The sequence below is a fragment of the Leptosomus discolor genome, chromosome 9 (assembly GCF_034619465.1).
Source record: "Leptosomus discolor isolate bLepDis1 chromosome 9, bLepDis1.hap2, whole genome shotgun sequence".
NCBI lineage: Eukaryota > Metazoa > Chordata > Aves > Leptosomiformes > Leptosomidae > Leptosomus > Leptosomus discolor.
Window position 1 is genome coordinate 14,332,969 of NC_141399.1, and position 19,736 is coordinate 14,352,704.

At 37.8% G+C, this 19,736-nt stretch overlaps 1 protein-coding gene across 20 annotated transcripts in view; it reads right to left on the reverse strand.

Moving 5' to 3' along the window:
- Window positions 1-7,809: 7,809 nt before the first annotated feature.
- Window positions 7,810-19,736, reverse strand: part of SLMAP (sarcolemma associated protein) — an 86,381-nt gene continuing 74,454 nt past the window's right edge. For 12 of the 20 annotated variants that reach the window (XM_086470488.1, XM_086470487.1, XM_086470483.1 and 9 more), the window contains 5 exons: window positions 18,936-19,256; window positions 17,614-17,731; window positions 15,933-16,104; window positions 14,373-14,507; window positions 7,810-9,741 (listed from right to left, as the gene is read on the reverse strand). In XM_086470488.1, coding sequence (XP_086326614.1) covers window positions 9,652-9,741; window positions 14,373-14,507; window positions 15,933-16,104; window positions 17,614-17,731; window positions 18,936-19,256 — 836 coding nt within the window. In that variant the 3' untranslated portion in view covers window positions 7,810-9,651. The other 8 variants (XM_086470484.1, XM_086470480.1, XM_086470474.1 and 5 more) reach the window with 2 other exon arrangements.

The following is a 19,736-nucleotide window of genomic DNA, read 5'->3' on the forward strand; positions in this document are numbered from 1 at the left end:
AGCTTCAATGCCAGTTTAAAAGTTATTGGGAGGTAGCCAATATATTTGGGGAAGATTTTTAAACTCCCTCTTGCAAACTAAGAGATGTCTCACTAGATAACTGTGCACACAGCAAATGCCACACATCTCAGCTCCAACTTCACCCTTCCAACATGCTGAATTTTAAAAGCTTGAAATGGTTTTACCTGAACCTATCCCATTAAAACTGTATTGAGAAGGACAAATCATCATCCCGCTAAGACAGAAGTTGAGTTTTACGCAATGCTCAGCTACACCAACTTCTTTCTGCTACATTATTACTTGATTCAAGAAGTCAATACACAGCTTAGCTGGATCATTGAATGCAAACTGGTAAAACAGAAGTTGCATAAATACACTTAACAAATGCTGGACTCCAGCTGAACACCAACCCCACAAGGCAGACCATAGTATACCAAGATGCAAGAGCAAGACAGTGCTTTCCACCGATGAGAAAGCGTTCAAATCATGATCGTGCGGGTACCGCTAACTTCTGGGGTTCAGTTCTCCCACTCTGCACAGTTGTACACACTGGAGCAGATGATTAATGAAATCAACCTTAGAACCCACCTCTCCAAACCCTCCAGAACCCACAGCCCAACAAATCAGCTCAGCCTGTGTGACTGCAGAGAAAACTGCAGAGTTTTAAGCCGGATGCAAGGCTATTACATCTGCCTGACTAGACAGCTGCCACTCTATGATGGGGTTGCAACAGCTACAACCTGTGTAAAGTCACCCACTTGACTCCAAGACCTCCATAAACACAGCGCTGAGCTTGAACAGGTAAGCCATCTGCATACAAGATTTGGACAGCCACATATCTCTGAAGGATTAGCTTTCCCTTTTTCGTATTTCAAGGGTCTTCTTTCTAGCTTCTTTAGTCAGAACCAGGAAGGGTGCAGTGGTGGTGTCCCTAACCAGCATTAACAGGATGTGACTCTATCCCGAGTCATCATCCTCTTTCTCCTCAACTGGAGATGGCTGCTCGCACCTGGATCACTGGACACCCATGGTAATATTCATCAAGACAAACAGACTGCTTTCCAAGCTTGCTCTTCAGAGGCTGCATGAAGCAACATTCCCATTAAACAGTTACAACTTTATAGTTACACAGTATCTTCACAACCAAAAGGACTTAAGATCTCCAACATGTGCTCAAAATCTAAAGAATAATATAGCAGTTTTCTGATGAAGTATCTGAGACAGCAGGATCTAGCCAAAGCCCTACCTACAGTCCAAGAAGTTAAAATGTTAACCCATACAGCAGCAGAACATGACTAAAATACCCAATTATCATTCATTATTTTAGAATTAAAAAAAAAAAACTTACCATGTTTTAATAATCTCCAGTGAAATGTATTTCATGGGAACTGGAAATCATTTACATTAACTGAATGCCACTGTTACATGTGCAAATGAGTAGAACCAAGGTGCCTCAGTTGAGGAAGACTCTGCCAGTACAGTAGTCTCATCTTCCATCTTGATATATATTACATCAAAGGCTTCACCGATGAATTTCCTCGCCCATCTAAAGGCAGTCAGTAGCAGAGATGCCAAGCAGACCCACATTCCAAGCAGATATAACATTCTACACATCTGGCAAAACAATTCAGTTCTCACCAAAGCAACATCCCAGAAGTACTCTTTCTGCTGGAATATTCCAGTATTTGTTTCTTAATTACTGGGGGAAACATCAGTTTGGGGCAAATAATTTTTTATCACTCTCTAGAACTGAAATGAGAAACGCTATGTAAGTCACTAGAGTTTTTTTGCTCTTTGTCTACTAAGTCTCCTCCTGAACATAGATGTGCTAAGGAACACCTTTGCTCATTGCAACAGCAGTATCACGTAAAATAAGGAAGATTAATAATTTGTTATTGGCTGGGCCATAATTACGGAATGTATAAACATGATACTACTCTGTAAGTGCACCATGGCAGCAACTTCAAATTTACCGTTTAAACAGATGGATAAGAGCCCTTTAAATCTGAAAGTAGTAGAAACTAAGAAGAATTATAATTCAGAGAAGTCTGCAGAGGAAGGACGTACTATTGCTGCAAGATGGGGTGCAGACACACCAACACCTGGCCAACCCAAGTCTGTCAAGTGCAATTAAAAAATTACTGCGAAGTTGCTGCAGGCTACATTTTCACTTACATGCCATTACAACAATTAGGAAGAGGGTAAAAAAACGAGCAATAAATGTCTATTACAATGCCCAGCTACAGTTGGATTACAGTTAAGTTCTGCAACAGAAAACCCATGACTGCTACACATGCAACAGAAAAAATGAACGCCTTTAATACCACACCTAACGAGCCTGCAATATTGACACTGAATCTTTAAAAATGAGCAAATTTAATAATCACTTTTCACCTATAGCATTACTCAGAAATAAACTAATTCAGTGTTTGTCTCCTCAGTCTCCTCAGTTTAAGGAAGAGCACTCCTCATGGGAATTTGGGAAACAGGAATTTGAGATGAAGTTACTGGGAGATGTTAGTTGCTACCAACAGCACCCCATGAAAAGCAGCTGGACAGACGTATTTAACACTTTTCTGAGGCTTCCTGCCCCCCCCCCCCCCCCCCCAACCCCAAACATCTAATGCATCTGGTAGAATGTTTTAATGTTAACTATGATTTTAACTTTTTAAACAGAGAAATAGAAGAGAGACGAGTTACCTAGGCTCTTGCACCAGGACCTTCCGCAGCCTGGAGCGGAACCATACTTACTTAAACTACACCCTGGGGTGGATCCAAACCACACAGCAAACAGGGAGGAAACTTCCCTTCCTCCAACTGCTCAAACTTGCTGAAAACTACATGACTCAGTCAATGTCCTTCTCCTGAGTCAGCACCGAAGCAGAGCTCTGGAATTGCATCTGATTCACAGTGCAGGTTAAAGAGTGTAGGATTGCTGGTTTTCTTGAAGGACGATCAGTGAATGATACCCCAAGGGTGTCTGGTCAGTAACAAACACCGAACCCTTGCACAAACGGAGGCTGCACACTCACCCTGTACTCCAGCCCATCTCTCCCTGGGTTTGCAGGCAGACCTGTAGGAGCACTGCTTTACCACTTACACTGAAGAGGAAAGGTCATATGGCTGTGAACCCCATTTGTACAAAGTAAACAGGTAAATAGCTTTCCAATTTTAAAATGTTTTAATTGATTTCATTAACAAGTAACTTGTCTTCTATTGCAATAAAGCAGAGTGCAGCAGGTTATTCGGAAATTGTGGAGTGATGAAATTTGGAGTTAAGCTGAATGAAAGACTAGGTACAATACAAATCAGCTTTCCGTTGTGTTGTAAATTTATTCTTGTAATTTTTACCATTTATTCATCCCAAAAGACATATTGCATATTTGGAACATTTTTAAATAAGAGCCACTATATTATTCAAGACAAGTAGTTTTGTCACATAGTATTTTCCAGAGCAAGAACTCCTTACAAGAAATCTAAATAGAATATAAACTTCAAAAATTATCTAGCATGAAAAGATTGAAATAGTAAATCCATTCCATACTGAAGGCAGTACTTTACCACTCATAGTATGTGTGTAGTGTTTCTAAAAAAAAAAAAATAAAAAATAAAAAAAAAAAGAAACATTCAGTTTCCTAACAGAGGGTACTGAAACAAATACAGGCTAGCTTTTGGATAATTTTTATTCCAACAGAACCGAATTAATTGATTGCTTAACCCTTTTCTCTCAACTTACTGATTAATATGATCAGGTAAGAAAAAGTTACTTTTAGTTTAACCCAAGCTTTGGATTTGTTCATCCTCATCAGACACAATGAAGAGGTGACATGCTTGGAAGCACATCTGCATTTTCAATGTCACCCGACATAATAAAAGAATACTAACATCTCCATTTCCGCCCTTGAGAATTATTTAACTGAGAATCTCAATTACATCTCCATTCTCATGGCTGATAAATAAAAGTAATCATGACCTATTTTACCACATGCAAGCACAATCTCAGAACAGCAATGTACACACATGCACACACACCCTCGGTGCGTTAGAACTGTTACATTTCCAGCACTGGGAATAATGTTGAGCCAAATCGAGTAGACCAAAAAAATTTAAACAGAGTCACACAAATAATTTAGAATTAGAAACACCTTATAGAGGGAAGCAGCAGTAACGAGCAACAACACGATGGAGCTGCGAGAAGAGAGCAAAATATATGATCTCAGGAAATGGACTAGTTTTGCTTCACCTTAAGATCTAAGTGAATCACAGAATAATCTATGGGAAGCAATCACTGTAACTAATGACCCAGATTAAAAATCATCTGACAGATTGCAAAAACTAACTGAAGGAATTATTCTATGAATGTATTCCCTGCTGTCCTGCAGGGATTTGGTTTTGGCTCACGACTGTTCAACAGTGTATGATCAATAATCTAGAAAAGCTTCAGTAGTCATCCCTGTTAAAACCTGAAGGGGGTGGAGGGGAACATCAATGAAGCACTGAACAGTAATGGAAACAGGCTGTTGCCTTGGACTGCTTGTATACACTGTTTTTTACCAAACAATATTGCAAAGTCAGATACCACGGGGTTGGGGTGATGCAGGGAATGCACAGATTTGATTCACAAGATTAAAATCCAGATGCTAGACATCAGTGAATCCCAAAAAAGGTTCTGGTAGGCAGTCAGATAGGAATACCAGAGAAGGATATAAAGCTTATTATATATTTAGATGACGTTAGTAAGGTGATTACATGTTCTGTTCTGGCATTTACTCTTCAAAAAATAACATTCGGAAAATTAGAAACAGTTTAAAAAGCAGACAACAAAAACCAGAGGGATGAAGAAAAAAGTTAAGAAATCCAATCCATTCATATAAAGATCGGAAGGTATTTTGATCATGTTATGTCAAATCCCTGGATCAGGACAACATTCGCAGTAGCAGAACATCCTCCAAGAGAGACAGATTGAAATCCAGTGGTTGAAAGTCAAAGAAAGATGAACTCAAACACAGAGTTAGGTTTTGGGTTTTTTTGGTTGGTGGGTTTGGGGTTTTTTTGGTGGGGGTTTTTTTTTGGTGTTTTGTTTGTTTGTTTGTTTGTTGGTTTGGTTTTTTTTTTTTGAGAGGACAGTAGTTGCTCAAGGAACTTACCTACAGAGGTGACCAATTATTTTTCTCAAGTTCTTAAAGCAAGAATTCTTTTTTTCTAAAATATATGCTTAAGTTCTTGACATTATGCTTCTGATGTTGAAATCAGTCAGTGAAATTTTATGACTGTGATATCCAGAAAAGCAATCAGATATGAGTTTCCTCTACCTTTACCAATGAATGGAAATTTGCAGCCTCTAATGGCCCTTAGAACTGAAACCTCTGTTTCAATAGCTGATTTGCTTGCTACTTCTGGGAGCCTTTAGTCAAATACTGGTAGCACCCACTGTTTTTAAAGCAGTGTTTTTATAGCAACCCTCTCTTCAAGCAGAAGAACTTGGCTCTGTGGGAAAAGTCTCTCTTTTTGCTCATTAATTTGAGCAAGTCGGCACAACGTAAAACCCCAGGAAGAACTGGGAGACCCATACTGCAGCCCAATTCCCCACCAGAGAAGAAAGCAAGGAATTCTGTGTCCAGAAGCACATGCAGAGAGGGACTGGGATGAGTAAATCAGCTGGATCTGGGGAATTCTATGCAGCAGTTTGCGGGAAGCAATCACCCTTCAAACAGATCCAGAGAGAGAAAGAGAAATATGGCTTTAATTCTTTCATATGATCAACTGCTATATTAACGGAGACTCAAAATCTTGAGACAGATGCCAATGAAATACTAATGGTGGATGAAAAGCCAGAGGGGGAAAAAGGTCCCTGGCGGAAACCGGCCAGCCCCAGTTGCAAAGTTAGTGCAAACCACAGCGGCTTCCCAAAAGCCCTTGCGGTGACCTGGAGTTTTAAAGCACTCAGATGCTGCTGGTGGAAGGAATCTCAGCAGTGGATTTGTCATGGAGAAGATGCAAGCTGAAGAAACGATTCTTACAAGTGGTAGAACCCTAAGATTAAGGCAGGAGACATTCAAAATCTTACGCAAAGCACACTGAAAATTTGAACAGGTAACATACTTCAGAAGACTTGATTAGAACAAGAAAAATAACTTCGGAATTTACCCCCAAAACACATGCACAGATGATTACCTTTGCTTCAGCCATCAGTCATTTCATACTAAGCCTCACTAAGACTGTTTTATGAAAAAACTTTGCAGTATATTGTGCAGGATCACAATTCTCCACTTAGCACCAAAATATACAGCGATTCTGCAGGAAGGATCAGGCTAGACTGTGGAAGAACAGATTTAATTCAGCTAACAGGAACGGGAAAACTACACTACATTTTTTTATATATTGTGTAATTATGTTTTTAAATAAAAGGCCTGCCATTGTAGTCCCCATGTAGGCAGAATCTTTTAGAATTTAAAAAAAGGTGCCTCAGTCAGGACACCAGTACGAAACTGAAGAATTGTTCAGATATTTTATTACATTAAATCTTTCAAATTGAACTAGCAACTGATAAAACAACTCTCAGACTATTTCTTCCTAGTATGAGGAACCTTTTCAAAACCTCAAAGTTCAGTGCAAGCTCAGAGCACTTATTTCACAAGTAGAGCATCTTACACATCTATGAAAAGCTGCTCTTGTTACAGTAACTCCAAGGCTTAGCTAATCAAGCCTCACAACTAAAAAGAGAACCTAAATATGAAGGTAAAAGAGCAGACACATTTACCATAAACACAACAAAAAACAGAAAGGTTTGTGCATAGAGTGCTTGCAAAGTAACAGCAGCTTCCCAGTCATCCAATCCTTCTCCAGGGATCCTCCCAGCGAAAGAGTGAACTGTGCATTTTAGCTCATTCCTGATCATTTTCAACATGCAGATGGCAAGAACTCCTGGGAAAGGCACTGTATTAGGGAACCACAGGTATACTTGTGAGAACAAAACCCCATGCAAAGTGTACTATGCACCTGTGTATACAATATAAATATGCACGCATGCACATAATGAAATTGGAAATCTTTCTCCTTTAGTACAACCATGTTTGGTCTCAAGTTTCAGCTCTCTGCTGCTCTAAAGACTTCTGAAAACACAACATTTTTTTTATGTCTTTAATACAAGAACAAACTTCTGTCACAGGCAGTGTTGCTCAGTATGGGGAACCAAGTGGCAGTGCAGGCCCACCCCAAGGTTGGTCCCAGGGAACTCAGCACTTTCCCTGCTGCCAGCCAGGAGGGATCACTGCTCCACCAGGCTCCACTCCACCTCCTCACACCACATCTACATGCTACCGGCAGGGAGAAGGGAACAGAATCCATCGGAAAAGAAACAGCAGATGAAAGAGGGTCAAATAGGGAGTTCAAGATGCTAAAGAAGAGAGGAGGCAGCATCAGGCTCCCTTCCCCTAGAAGGGCTTTCCACTATTGTCCCGCTATCTACAGCCACTGCTCCTCCAGTCTCACAACCCTTGCCATAGGCACGATCCACTCTTCATCTGGGAAAACTTCCCCCACCCCGACCCCCGCACCCCCATGGCAATGCGCTCCCAAGCCTTCCACGGCTCTCTCCTCCCCTTTTTCTTTCTGAAAACCACAGACAGGAAAGGGATCAGCTGGACAAAAGCTGAAACCAGTGCAAATGTGAAATACAAGGTAAAAGAAGTATTTTGCTATTACTGGACATGCTGCAGACATTGTGCCTAGTAACTGTGGCAATACTTAGCACAAAAGAAACTTAGCATGAATCTTTTGTTTTCAAATGACATTCAACTCAAACATGCATAGGGAGAGTAAAGTTATTTTATTAAATCATGCACATCACGTGTGTTAGTGCAAATAGTTTAATCTGTACTCCAGAAATTCTATTGTATTTTTATATCTTTACAAAATAGATTTAAAACAATTATTTACTTTAAAAAATGTAATTCTGAAGTTAAGCATTTCAGAACAATATTTGCAATAACCTATATACAAGAGGTACTAAGTACCACTGGCATACGAGTGTTCTGTGGCTGGGTGGCTTCCTGCAACTGAAAAGGATGAAATGAATGAACTAAATGACAATATTTATTTTCTACAAGTCACTTGTGGACTGTTTTTTCCAACTAATAATCCTCCCATTAGCAAATCCCATGTAACTTAAGATAGAACCTTTAATTAAAGGACAATGACCCTTAAAACCTCACAAAGTAAATTATATGCTAAATTTCTATTTAAATATTTAAACTATCTGTCGATTGCCATAACATTCTTTAAAGCCAATTGAATTGCTGAGATTACCTCCCTGTTTTGAAGTTTCCCTTAGCAGAGCCATTTTACTTAACCATTCTTTAGCATATTAAGTCTTTAATAAACTTTTTTTGACAGAACTGTTGAGCTGAACAAGACAACTACAGTCTACATTTAATTCAGCACTAACTACAGTGATTCCCACCAAGAGTCAGCAAATAGCAATAGTTATAGCACTTAGATAAGGAAAATAAACTTTGTAACAGGGACCACTGCATCATACTTACAGCCAGGTGATGAGGATGCACAAAAGTTTACTACCAAATTAAAATCATCTTCACCTGACAATACTTCATCAGGTAAATGATTCCAATTTTGTAGTATTTTATGTATCTTAGATTTTTTTTTCAGCTAATCACAGACGTACTGTAGCAGTTCTCTTAATAGTTACGTCAACAAAAGCTTATCTAAAGAGCTTCTCCAGCTCAAGTCAGAAAGTATCAAATGACTGAAAAATTAAATTGATACATGTGATATGTGAGAAAGACTTTAAAGAACATATCTCTAAATATATGAAATTTAATAAATTACATTCAAACTAAAGTTAACGTAAGTTGAACCACTGCACTATGTCCATCAAATGACCAAGTACTTGCTCCCAGAAATACCTTAGTTCACTCAAGAACACACACATGCTTACACTCGCACACGCGCACACTAAATACTTTAGGCTGGTCTTCACCATCAACATCTCTATCTTTTTAAGGCTGGACATGAATTGTGTTTATTCCCAAAAATCAATAATAAAGCAACCCTTATCAAAGAAAAATATGCTTCCCTCAAAAGGCGTGGTAAGAAAACTTTTCTTAAGTCTTGTTCCCAACAGCTCAGTGACTAACAGCAAGTAAAATGGTATACTAGTTTAAGGAAAGAAAAAATTGTACTGAAAGGCACTGAGCACACTGCATCTGTTTTCCAAGTATCTACAAGGTTACTTGGCTTGGGTGTCCAAATCAGAAATGTGTTTTTCCTTTTAAATCTGGCAATCAGACTCTAAAGTAATTGTCCACAACCCTAGCCATTATAAATAATTTGGTACCAAGAAGCCTACTTTAGGCCACCACTATAGTATTCAGAATCCCAACATACTAATTTAAAACTTGCATGAAATTGTAAGCAAAAATATTGCTCACAGAATGATGAATCACAATTTTATTCCCTCTTTATAGACAGATACATTTTATACAGTTTAAAGCAAATGACCCTACTGCTGTTCTCACGCAGAGCTGTGCTGTATTAAGAGGTAAAAAGGAAGAGAGTTAATCTGTTTTCCCTCAGTATATGAATGTTGCCAGCTTCTAAAGGGAGGACGGTGTATGGATTCAACAACAGTTCTCATGGAGAAGCTCTGGTTAGGCCTGGGTACAGCACCACGGCTGTTACAGCAACCAAAGCTGCCATCACAGGCATCCAAGGCCATTGTCTCTGTGTGGAGAGAAAAAAAAAATCAATATCATATTTGTTCTAATTCATACTAATCAGTTTACCCCGTGGTTCCTGAAAGTCCTGATTACCTGTTGACAGGCATCACTAAAATGTTAACCATGAGCCCTACTGCAGGCTAGTCCTGACTTAGAGCATCACAGTAAACAGTGTTTCTCTAGCAAAGGGAACTCCACAACTCTTCATGACTGAGGATCATCAGGAGAACTTTTGGCGGTTCCATATTTCCAGCTTCATTACTGTATGCACCTCAAAGAAATCTGCTATTAAACACTGAGGGCTTAAGATGTTTAAAACATCGCTTGTGCTTGTCCCGGCTAGACACAGGTTTATGCAGTACTGACATCTTTAACTTAGCTTTTGAATGTTTAAATCCAGATCTATGAAGTTAAGCTTATAGCAGATCCTTACAAAATCATTTCTAACGGACTGTCACAACATTTCATGACAACAATAGCATTTTAAGAGGAGGACACACTGAAAGACGTTAGAGAAAATGCAAGCTGAGAGTTCAGAATACAAACCAACCACCTATTTCTCATCTTGTCTCTTTTTCCACCTTCTTCATAGCAACAGTGAGAAAAATTAAAGTGTTTAGAGCCAGAGAGGAATTTCTTAGTCCATAAATAGGAACCAAAGCTTGTTGATTGTATTATTTAGAGGCAAACTCTTCATTTTTTATAGTTAATTAAGCAATTAATTTTTCTTACAGGCCCTAGCATCACAGCATTGTGCAAAAGGTAGCCCATTTGCTAAAGACAAACTGAGACCGAGTTAGAAGAGGCACATTCAGATCCAGTTAGAACGAAATTGTTAGAATTAAAGAAACCACACGGATGTTAAATGATTAGTTGACTGCTCAGCTCGTCAGTATCAACAGAATGGCATATTAAATGAAGGGTTTGCTTCAGGTAAAGAAATACCTGTGAGCATTTCACCATGCACTATTTTATACAGAAATGGCACAAACAGGTGAGAGGGACAAACATACATTGACTGAACAGTAGTGCTTGTACCTTTCGCTACCACAATGGGCCGTAACACCAATACAGGAAAGCCAGGATTAGGCCGATGAATACGGCTGGGACGGGTTGTAATATGGAAGGCTAAAGAAGGGAAGGGATATTAAAAATCACTTTGTGCTATAAATCAATCAGGTAAAGATGATTTAGAGAGGGGGGAAATAAGTCAGTGAGTTTTGTTTTAATTGAAATGTATTAAAGACATCTAACACAATACAGTATTATCTAATCTGGTATACAAAGTTAGTACACCATTCTACTCAAATGAATAGGGATGTCTGAAAATAAAGGGAAGCAAGCAGAAAATGTTCTAAGAAACCTCTTGCCACAACTTGGAATCTAGCATTTAAAACCAAAATAATTCGTAAACTGATTTGCCTGTATCTTATTTAGAGTTGGTTTTAGTTTTTCTAAGTGATAGGAAATCCCATCTGGATTTCTTAAGGTAGAAAGACTCACATCAGATAGTGAATTTTTCAGCTGCTACTTTATTCCTTGCTAGTTAGCCTTTCCTATTTCCATCACCAGCCTCCAGGAAAAACAATCTTTCCCTCCATCAGTGAATCAACTACAACTATGTCCACAGGCAAGCCCAGTAGTTCAGACATTTCCATGAGATTGTAACATGACTGTAAAATCAACACTAATTTACTATAAAGCAGGGAAGTACATTTCAATTAGAGATACCACAAAGATCAGCATCTCTGGCAGGTTAACTGCCTTGTGACCAAATGCAACCCTGAAAAATGATCAAATGTTGCAGCTGGGCCAAACTACCAGCTGGCAAGATTGCAGGGTTCATTTAGCTTATGGGCTCGTTGGAACCATCTACACATTCTCAGCTACATTCAATTAACTGTAAACTACATTACTTCACATTCTGGATGGACAGCCTCTATCCTTAATATGATAAATTAAAAGCAAAAATGGACCTAAATTCTTTTTAAGCTGACCTTGGAAGACATCTGCTTTCTCTGTTTCCTAGCCTATATATTCGTGCACACACAAAGACACACAGAGGTTAAGTTCAAACCATGCTAAGTATTTTAAGAACTTCTTCGTGCTGAAGCCACCTCCGTTTTGTTCAGTCAAATAATAAATTGATGTTTGAAGACTTTCTAAGACATTGTGATTCATAAATAAAATCTCATCCTGTTACGAATTTGTGGAATTCGCTTAATCATAGAACCTCCAGTATGGTTCAAAACACAGGAATCTTAGAAGGTATTCTAGCCTCTGCCATTCAATTTAAATTTGTTTTAATCAGGGCAAATATTTAATAGAAAAATTATGTATAACTATTGAAGTCATTTTCATGCAGGATTATTATTGCATCATTGGTGTCACAAATCAGAGTGCCACCTTCTCACAGAAAGCATGTTGGTAGAAATAATCACAGCAGTGTTCAAAAAAGTGCCAGAAGTTTAAGTCAAACCATTCACATAAATCTGTCATATAAAGCGCATCAGGAAATAATCAGTGACTACAAGCATGCAAGCACAAGTAGTACACCACACTGTTAAGCATTTCAGAACACAACACTGCCATTTTTTTGGAAGTAAAACTTAAGTATAAAATCTTAATGTTTAAATGATATTCAGAAGCCTTGTCATTGCTAACATTTGTTAGTTCATTGAACAATTCTATGGATTTTTTTTAAAAAAAAAAAAAGGTATACACATTCATGGCCATGGTATCTTGGCAAACAAAACAGATGATAAATATCCACCACATCAAATGAAATTGCCTCTAAATGATTATATTTTCCCCCTCACAAACTCAGTATATAACAAATCCCCTTATTGTTGAGCAGCATTTAACTAGGTGCTTCATCAAAAATGTGCATCTCGTATTAGAAAATGAAGATATGCAAACTCAGATACAGATGGGCTGCAAAAACGAACAAATCCCACAATGGGAAGTCACTTTCTGTGGGACACTGTCCTTGGAAATGAAGTAGCGGATAATGATTGCAGCATAAGGGGACAATGGTAGTTGAAAAATTTGACCTTGGAACTCAGCCAGTACCCATGATGCTACAAATAATCCACAAGATAGGTACATTTTACATTACTGATTGTGGGTAATGCCTGCTTGAACAGCAAGCTTGTCCTGCAGGTCCTTACACAGTTGGATGCTTTTCATCATACCCCAACCTCCAGGTTTAAACTGTCACTACTAACTCCTCCTCTGGAAGCAGATTTTGGCAACTGCTGCGGTTCCTGATTTCATTTAAATACTCACCTCAATTTCTTCCTAAAACTTCCCTTACCTTGCAAGCTTTTCCACTTTCATCAGGTGCTCCAATTCCCTTCACAGTATTTCTTTCCTCTACTATCCCCCTTTTTCCACTGATCACTTTAATCCTGAGGTTAATGCTTTTAACAGAGCAGAAAATCTCACATTCACAATTATTTGTTCAGTGTGATCTCTTTATTAGAACGGGCTTTTTTGGTTGGTTGTTTTTGACTTCTGCCTACTTAGTAACTCATTATCTGAGCACTGCAGAAGAACTCCAAGCAGGAGCAGGTTCCAAAAGAATTATAACACCATATTCCTGAAAATACGTCCGAAAAAAGTGAGAAGCGCTTTGAATTCTTTACATCTTTGACAGCTCTACTATGTTACAGGTTTACATTCAACAATTGGTTATGGCAAGAGTATTCATTCAAACTTTGGGTATCTAGCAGCCAGCTGATGAATTTAGAGGATGGAACCTGTAAAACTTTCTTTGTAGTCAGAGAAACAGTTTTCTAAAAGGCTATCCCAGAGCATCCATTTTGCTTGTTTTGTACTGTCCACTACAGGAGCTGTTCTCCCTGCACTGATCATAGAGGCAGCACAGAAAGACAATAAACCAGCCACCCCAGGGTAGTAAGCTATCTGAAATAAGGCTATGGCCAACTCATGTCTGCCACACCTTTAACATTCGGAGGATTTCGTAAGTCTCAGTATAAAAAAGTTGTCCCTAGCTGTAAACAGAATTTCAGTGATACCACCTCTCAAACGAATCACAACAGAAAAGAGTATTTTCATTAGTGAATAGAAAAGACAGTTCAGCTGCACTGTTTAAAGCATGAACCACTGTTAAGAAGCATGAGCAAGAGTAAGGAGGGAACATCTGTGGTAATAAATGCTAATAAAATAAAAGCATCTTTGAAGAGATTACTTAATTCTTTTGGCTACAGGTTTCTCAGTTTTTACCCATGTATCGTTCTATGAAATTAGTTTTACTTAGTTCTGGTTCACCAGTATTTAAGCCAGATGCTTTGAAGAGAGCAGATATTTAAGGCTGTACTTAAAACTGTCACAGAACTGTAAGTTTACCTTGCATGCATAACTGTAACAGTGTAATGACCTGCAAATTTCCAGAGGTAGTACCAGAATGGAATTTTGCATATAATATGTGCACAGCCTTTTTTGGTGGTGTTTGGTTGGGATTTTTTGTTGTTGTGTTTGTTTGTTTTTGTTGTTTTTGTTCTTTTTTTTTTTTAAGTCTGTCCTTTTCTATTTGACACTTACATATTACCAGAATCAACAGAATTGCCAGGGTCATAACCCAACTTCCCCACATATTTTGTACAGACTTACGTTGTTTCCTTTTTCTTGTAGCAGCTTCAGGTTTTCTTTACATTGTTTGAGCTCTTCTGTGAGTGACTGGTTTTCTTGTTCAGCCATCTCATACTTCGCCTTCAGCTCTGAGAGCGCAGTCTGTGTTCTTTCATACTAAACACAAAGAGAAAACAGTCTGTGGACCTCTGGACACCCAACACGTGCTTATACTTGTTTAACATACAGCTTCCCTTCCTGTCACCTGCCTAGCACAACTTGCCTTGGATCAGTACACCCTCTTTTCATAAAAGCAGGCTAGAAAAAACATAGTTTAGATTTTCTTTTTGTTCCAAATGGAGATTTTTGTCCCTGATTTTGAAGGGCTGGGATTAATAAAATCAAGGAAATAAGAAATAAATGCAAGGCTTTAATTAATCTCTCATACCAAACAATTAGCCATTATCATACTAGAAAAGACTGCAAAAACTATGAAGACTAAACAAGAAACAGCAACAAGGAGTCATTTACATTTAAATAGTGGTCTTACATCTAGGCTGTAGCTTAAATACCTACAGCAAACAGGTGCAAAAGTCAATGTTCTGTATGATATGCAAACCAAATCCTCCTCCCACATTGCAAATTCAAACATATGAGTAAAACAAGCATTAAAAAAATATTATGCCTTATTACTATCATGCCTCAGTGTGGGTTAAGAACAAACAACACTGGGTGAATGTGTCATGTTCTTGCAATATGGGCAGCTTCTCATTTTTCAAATTCACATTCAATTTTTTCTAGAGATCACAAGCTTTCTAGTAGTTCTTGTGACAGGACTGGCATTTACCACAAATTTAAAACATCAGGCACCTTTACAAATACATCCCATCACAAAAACACAGACTAACAAGACTGTTTTTTTCAAATTCTGAAAATGGTAAGGAACATGTGACACGGATATTAATGACAACGCACAGAAAGGATGGCAAAAGAAACCAAAAGCAGCGACTGGGCAAAACTTCACTCAAAATGCTCATAATAGAAAGCGCGAAATTGTTGGCAACTATGGCCTTCTTCCAGACAATCTTTAGAGGCTAGGCAGGTGGAGTATACGCTCAAAGCACTAATTTTTCATTATGCACTGGCTAATCATCTTCAACAGCCTAACGACCCAGTGAGATGAAAGACCTCTGTAAAGAATGTGTAGTCCCACTGTCAAATAAAAGAGTTTAAATCTAGGAAGATCATACTGACTAAAAAAATTAATTTTGACACATAACAGCTAATGAATCTGTATACCACAATGTTCAGCAAGACTGAGTAAGAGTCTGAACAGCTTAAAAGTAAATTCACTAAGGTAATGCATGGAAGTAAACTTTAGGAAGTTCCCAAAACACACGCAAGTAATTTTATCTGAAATCTTCCTTTTTAGATTTAACACCGAGTTTATATATTATTAGCTACCATAAAAGTACTTGCAATAAAAGTATAAAAAAAAAATTTCATTATTTGAAATCTTATGTTTTTCCTTTTCTTTTAGCTTAAAAGTCAAAGCCATTGGGCATTACATTCTCTCAAAACAGAAATAATGTTTCATGTTACCTCTTTCTGAACATCTTTTGCTTGACTCTCAGCTTCACTGAGTTGGCTTTTCAGACTAGCTGCATCCCGTTGATGTTTTTCTCTCAAAGACCCCATCTGATTTTCAAGTTCCTTTCGAGACATTTCAAGAACACTTATATCGCTGGTTAGTGCTAAACTCTGTTTCTGAGAGCTGAAAAACAAAATTCAATTGATTCCTCACATGTTTTAAATTTAAACAAACAAGGGATTTCTTTAAAGCACTTTTCATCCTCCAGAGCTTCACACATTTCTATTTAATACGGAAATACCAGCTTAGACCAATCCTAGAAATATAGATCATCATTGCAGCCCTGTACAAAGTACTAACACAAAAGGCTGGCCATCGTCTTGCTTTTAAATATATGTGCACAGATTAGTATGCATAATTAATCATAATGTGTAATTAACTAATTTATCATTCATAATTTTTAGTTTCTTATTTTACTTATTATTCACTAAGTATTTATTATATACTCCAAAGTATTCTTCTGCTTAGTCCAGTTACATAAGCTAACAGCTAGTATATTCTTCATGTGTTAGCACAATTGTGTAATAGTCATAGAAAGCTCCAAATTAAGCCATTACAAACATTAGTGTAATAACCAAGCAGTGTTAATTTGTGCCTGTGCAAGACAGGATGAAAAATAAGGGAGAAATCTTGCATATCTCCATTATGCAAATCCTGTATTTGCTTGTGTAACCCTCCCTATGAAAAAAAACCCCAAGCGGAAATCAGGGCACGATGGAACAAAAAAGAAAAGGTTTGACTCCTGTAAAATAAAACATTACTCCTAGAAATGTTTTACTGTGGGAAATTTCCATTTTTTCCAATTAGGTCTTAGAACAGTGAGGAAGCCAGAAGAAAAAAAGCAGCCACAGATATTTAAGCACAACAGTAAAATTCAGATCTACAATAAAACAAAGTTGCTGTCCCATATTTACTTTGTGAATTAAATTCCAGGATCTGAAACTGAAAAACAATGTCATAATGGCAGATGAAGGGATAAGAGGGGAAGTTAGTTCCAGGCAGAAGACTTAAATAGCCTTTAGCAATGTCATGTGCTCAAACAGCAAAGGAAATACAGTAAAATACACGTACTCCTGGACTCTAAAATCCCTCCCAAAGCATGTTATGGTGCTTGCAATAAAAATATAAGTATTCTTCTGTTAAGCAAAACATGACATCGAATACTGTTTCTGCCCATCATTAACAATTTATAATGTGACAGGCTTCCATGAGACACCATACTATTTGAGAATCATTTACCAACCCCGAACGCTGAGAAAATTTTAGGTTAGGAAATCTATGTGGTTTATTATCTTTTAAGTAAAAGGATAACTGTTAAGTCTAAACAATTCCACAACACACACTTCCAAGTCCTTATTAAAAGCAGCAAAATAAGTCAGGTTACTTTATAATGATATAACACAACAGATAAGTTAATACAGAAGCATTTGCAAAATAGAAAAAAACCAGCTTGGTGTAACCATTTGTCATGAAAGTGTGTTCACCCCAATACTATGATGTAAATAAAATTTCACTACATTTATTAAAACACCATCAGACATTTAATACCACTTTTGGAAAGAAAAAACCACAACAAGAAAAACCTCTTCAGCTACTGTGATACCTTCCTAGACAAATCCATTGTGCCCTTACCTAGAAAGCTCCTTCTCTTGTCGCTGAAGCTCAGATGTAAGCAAAGTATTTTCCTTCCTTAGTGTAACACATTCAGCTTCCAGAGCACTCCACTCTGCTTTCAACTTTTCAAGTTCACCTGCAATGAATAAAATTTGAGTGAATTGAGTAAAACCATTTCATGACTACTTCAAGTATCACCAGCTAGTAAGCGGAAGAAAAGCTGGTATCAGTCATAAATCTCAAATATACTTTATTATAACCATGTCACACAAATTCTCTCACAAGCACCTATAAAACATTACAGTATCTTCTACTGTTATGAGGTTTGTGAGCCATTAAATAAGCTAGTGCTCTTTTTTATGCAAGCTTTTTCTAAGACACAAAGGAATAGAAAACAGTCTGTTCATGGGCCTATTCTAGTGTTTTAGAAACGGTGACAAAAAAGTGTATTTGAAGAAAATAATTTCCCAGACTTGAAAATAGCAAGCAACTAGAACCACTAGACGCCATACCTCTGCTACAACGAACAGAATGTTTAAAACAATAACTGAAGAGTGAAAATGAGACCTTTGAATAAGTCAGTCCCTGGTAAAATAGATAAAAATCAATGTTACATACATTTTAGTAATACAGTGACAGAGACTGGAATCTGAACTGGAAAAAGTTTGTGGCATGTACAAAAGTTTCAGCATGAGCTTTTGAACTGTATTAGCAGATTCTCCAAGACTGGAAGCTATAGGCCTGGAGTAGGGTCTCTCAACCAGTCCTCGTGAGATGTGGGTGCATTACAGGTAAAGCGAAACGCAAATGAATGAGCCTAAAAGCAGCCCTATGCTTGTTCAGCATAACATAAATGTATATCTCTACATTATGCATCCAGAATAAAGTTTTAATTTTAGATTTGTTTCAACATTAAGCTAAAAATTAGACAGTATCCACAATTTTATTAAGCCATAAAATACAGTTATTTATCTCAAGTGAAGCTTTGCTAGAAAAGTTAAAAGGTCAGAAGCTACCCATTTGTGGGCTTAAATTATACAGAAGGTACACAAGTCCTTTTGGAAATCTGTGGCAGTATCAATCCACTGAATAGTACCAGTTTTCCATCCTGTGGTCAGATATCAAAGGGTACCTGAGCTAATTTAGTCAAAAATGACAATTACTATTTAATGAAGTATACAAAACAGCTTTGCAACAGTACAAGCCTGGATACACATACATACAGAGAGGTTAGTAAACAACTCCAGAGAAACAGACAAGTAGTGATGTGAATAATCAACATCAGATTGAGAAGGAAGCTACTGTTTGCACTGGTCTGTAACACCCTTTTAAGCAAGTACCTTTTAAACGAGTAGCCTCTTCCTTCTGCTGATCCTCACACTGCTGGCATCTGAGCTGAAAACTGGCTTGCAGACTGACAATTTCTTTTTCATAATCTGAGGCATCTTTTCGCCACCGTTCAAGTTCCGCTCGCACTGTTTGCAGCTCATCTTGCAATGCAGAAATATCTGTATCTCGTTCTGATGCCGCCTTTTCTGCTACTTGTTGAAGTGAGAGAATCTCATTTTGAGCACTGACTAGTTCATTTCGAGTGCTTGAAATTTCATTCTCCTTTTCCTCACGAAGATTCTCAATATCCTCTTGTAACCTTCGCAACTGAGCTGGAAAGCATACATTAATGTTAGTATTTTCAAAAACTGCATTTACAGAAAATCTAAAAAACGTAACTCCCTTTCTCAACTTGAAGTTTAATAAGACTAAAGAATCCTAATGGAATGGAAAAAGATACTAATCTTATCAAATGCTGTACCCTTAGAAACACAGGTGTGTGGGGTCATGTATTACAGAGAGTCAAAAGAAACAAGAATTACGGTTGGACAAACCCTTCTTAGACAGGGTTGTGTTATATGTGCGATACTAAAGCAACTCTCCAAAATCTGAAACCAAGGTTTAGATCCAACTTAAGCAAAACAAGTATTATAGAACAAGGACACTAAGGGGTTCAGAGGCAAGAGGAAAAGCAAGAAAGCTGTGGCAAGCCAAACATTTGCAAAGGTATATTGGAAATGTTTGCCTGTTCAGCAGTTAACTTGTGATGTCTATAAACATTTGAGGCACAGAGAGTAATTTCTATTCCAGTC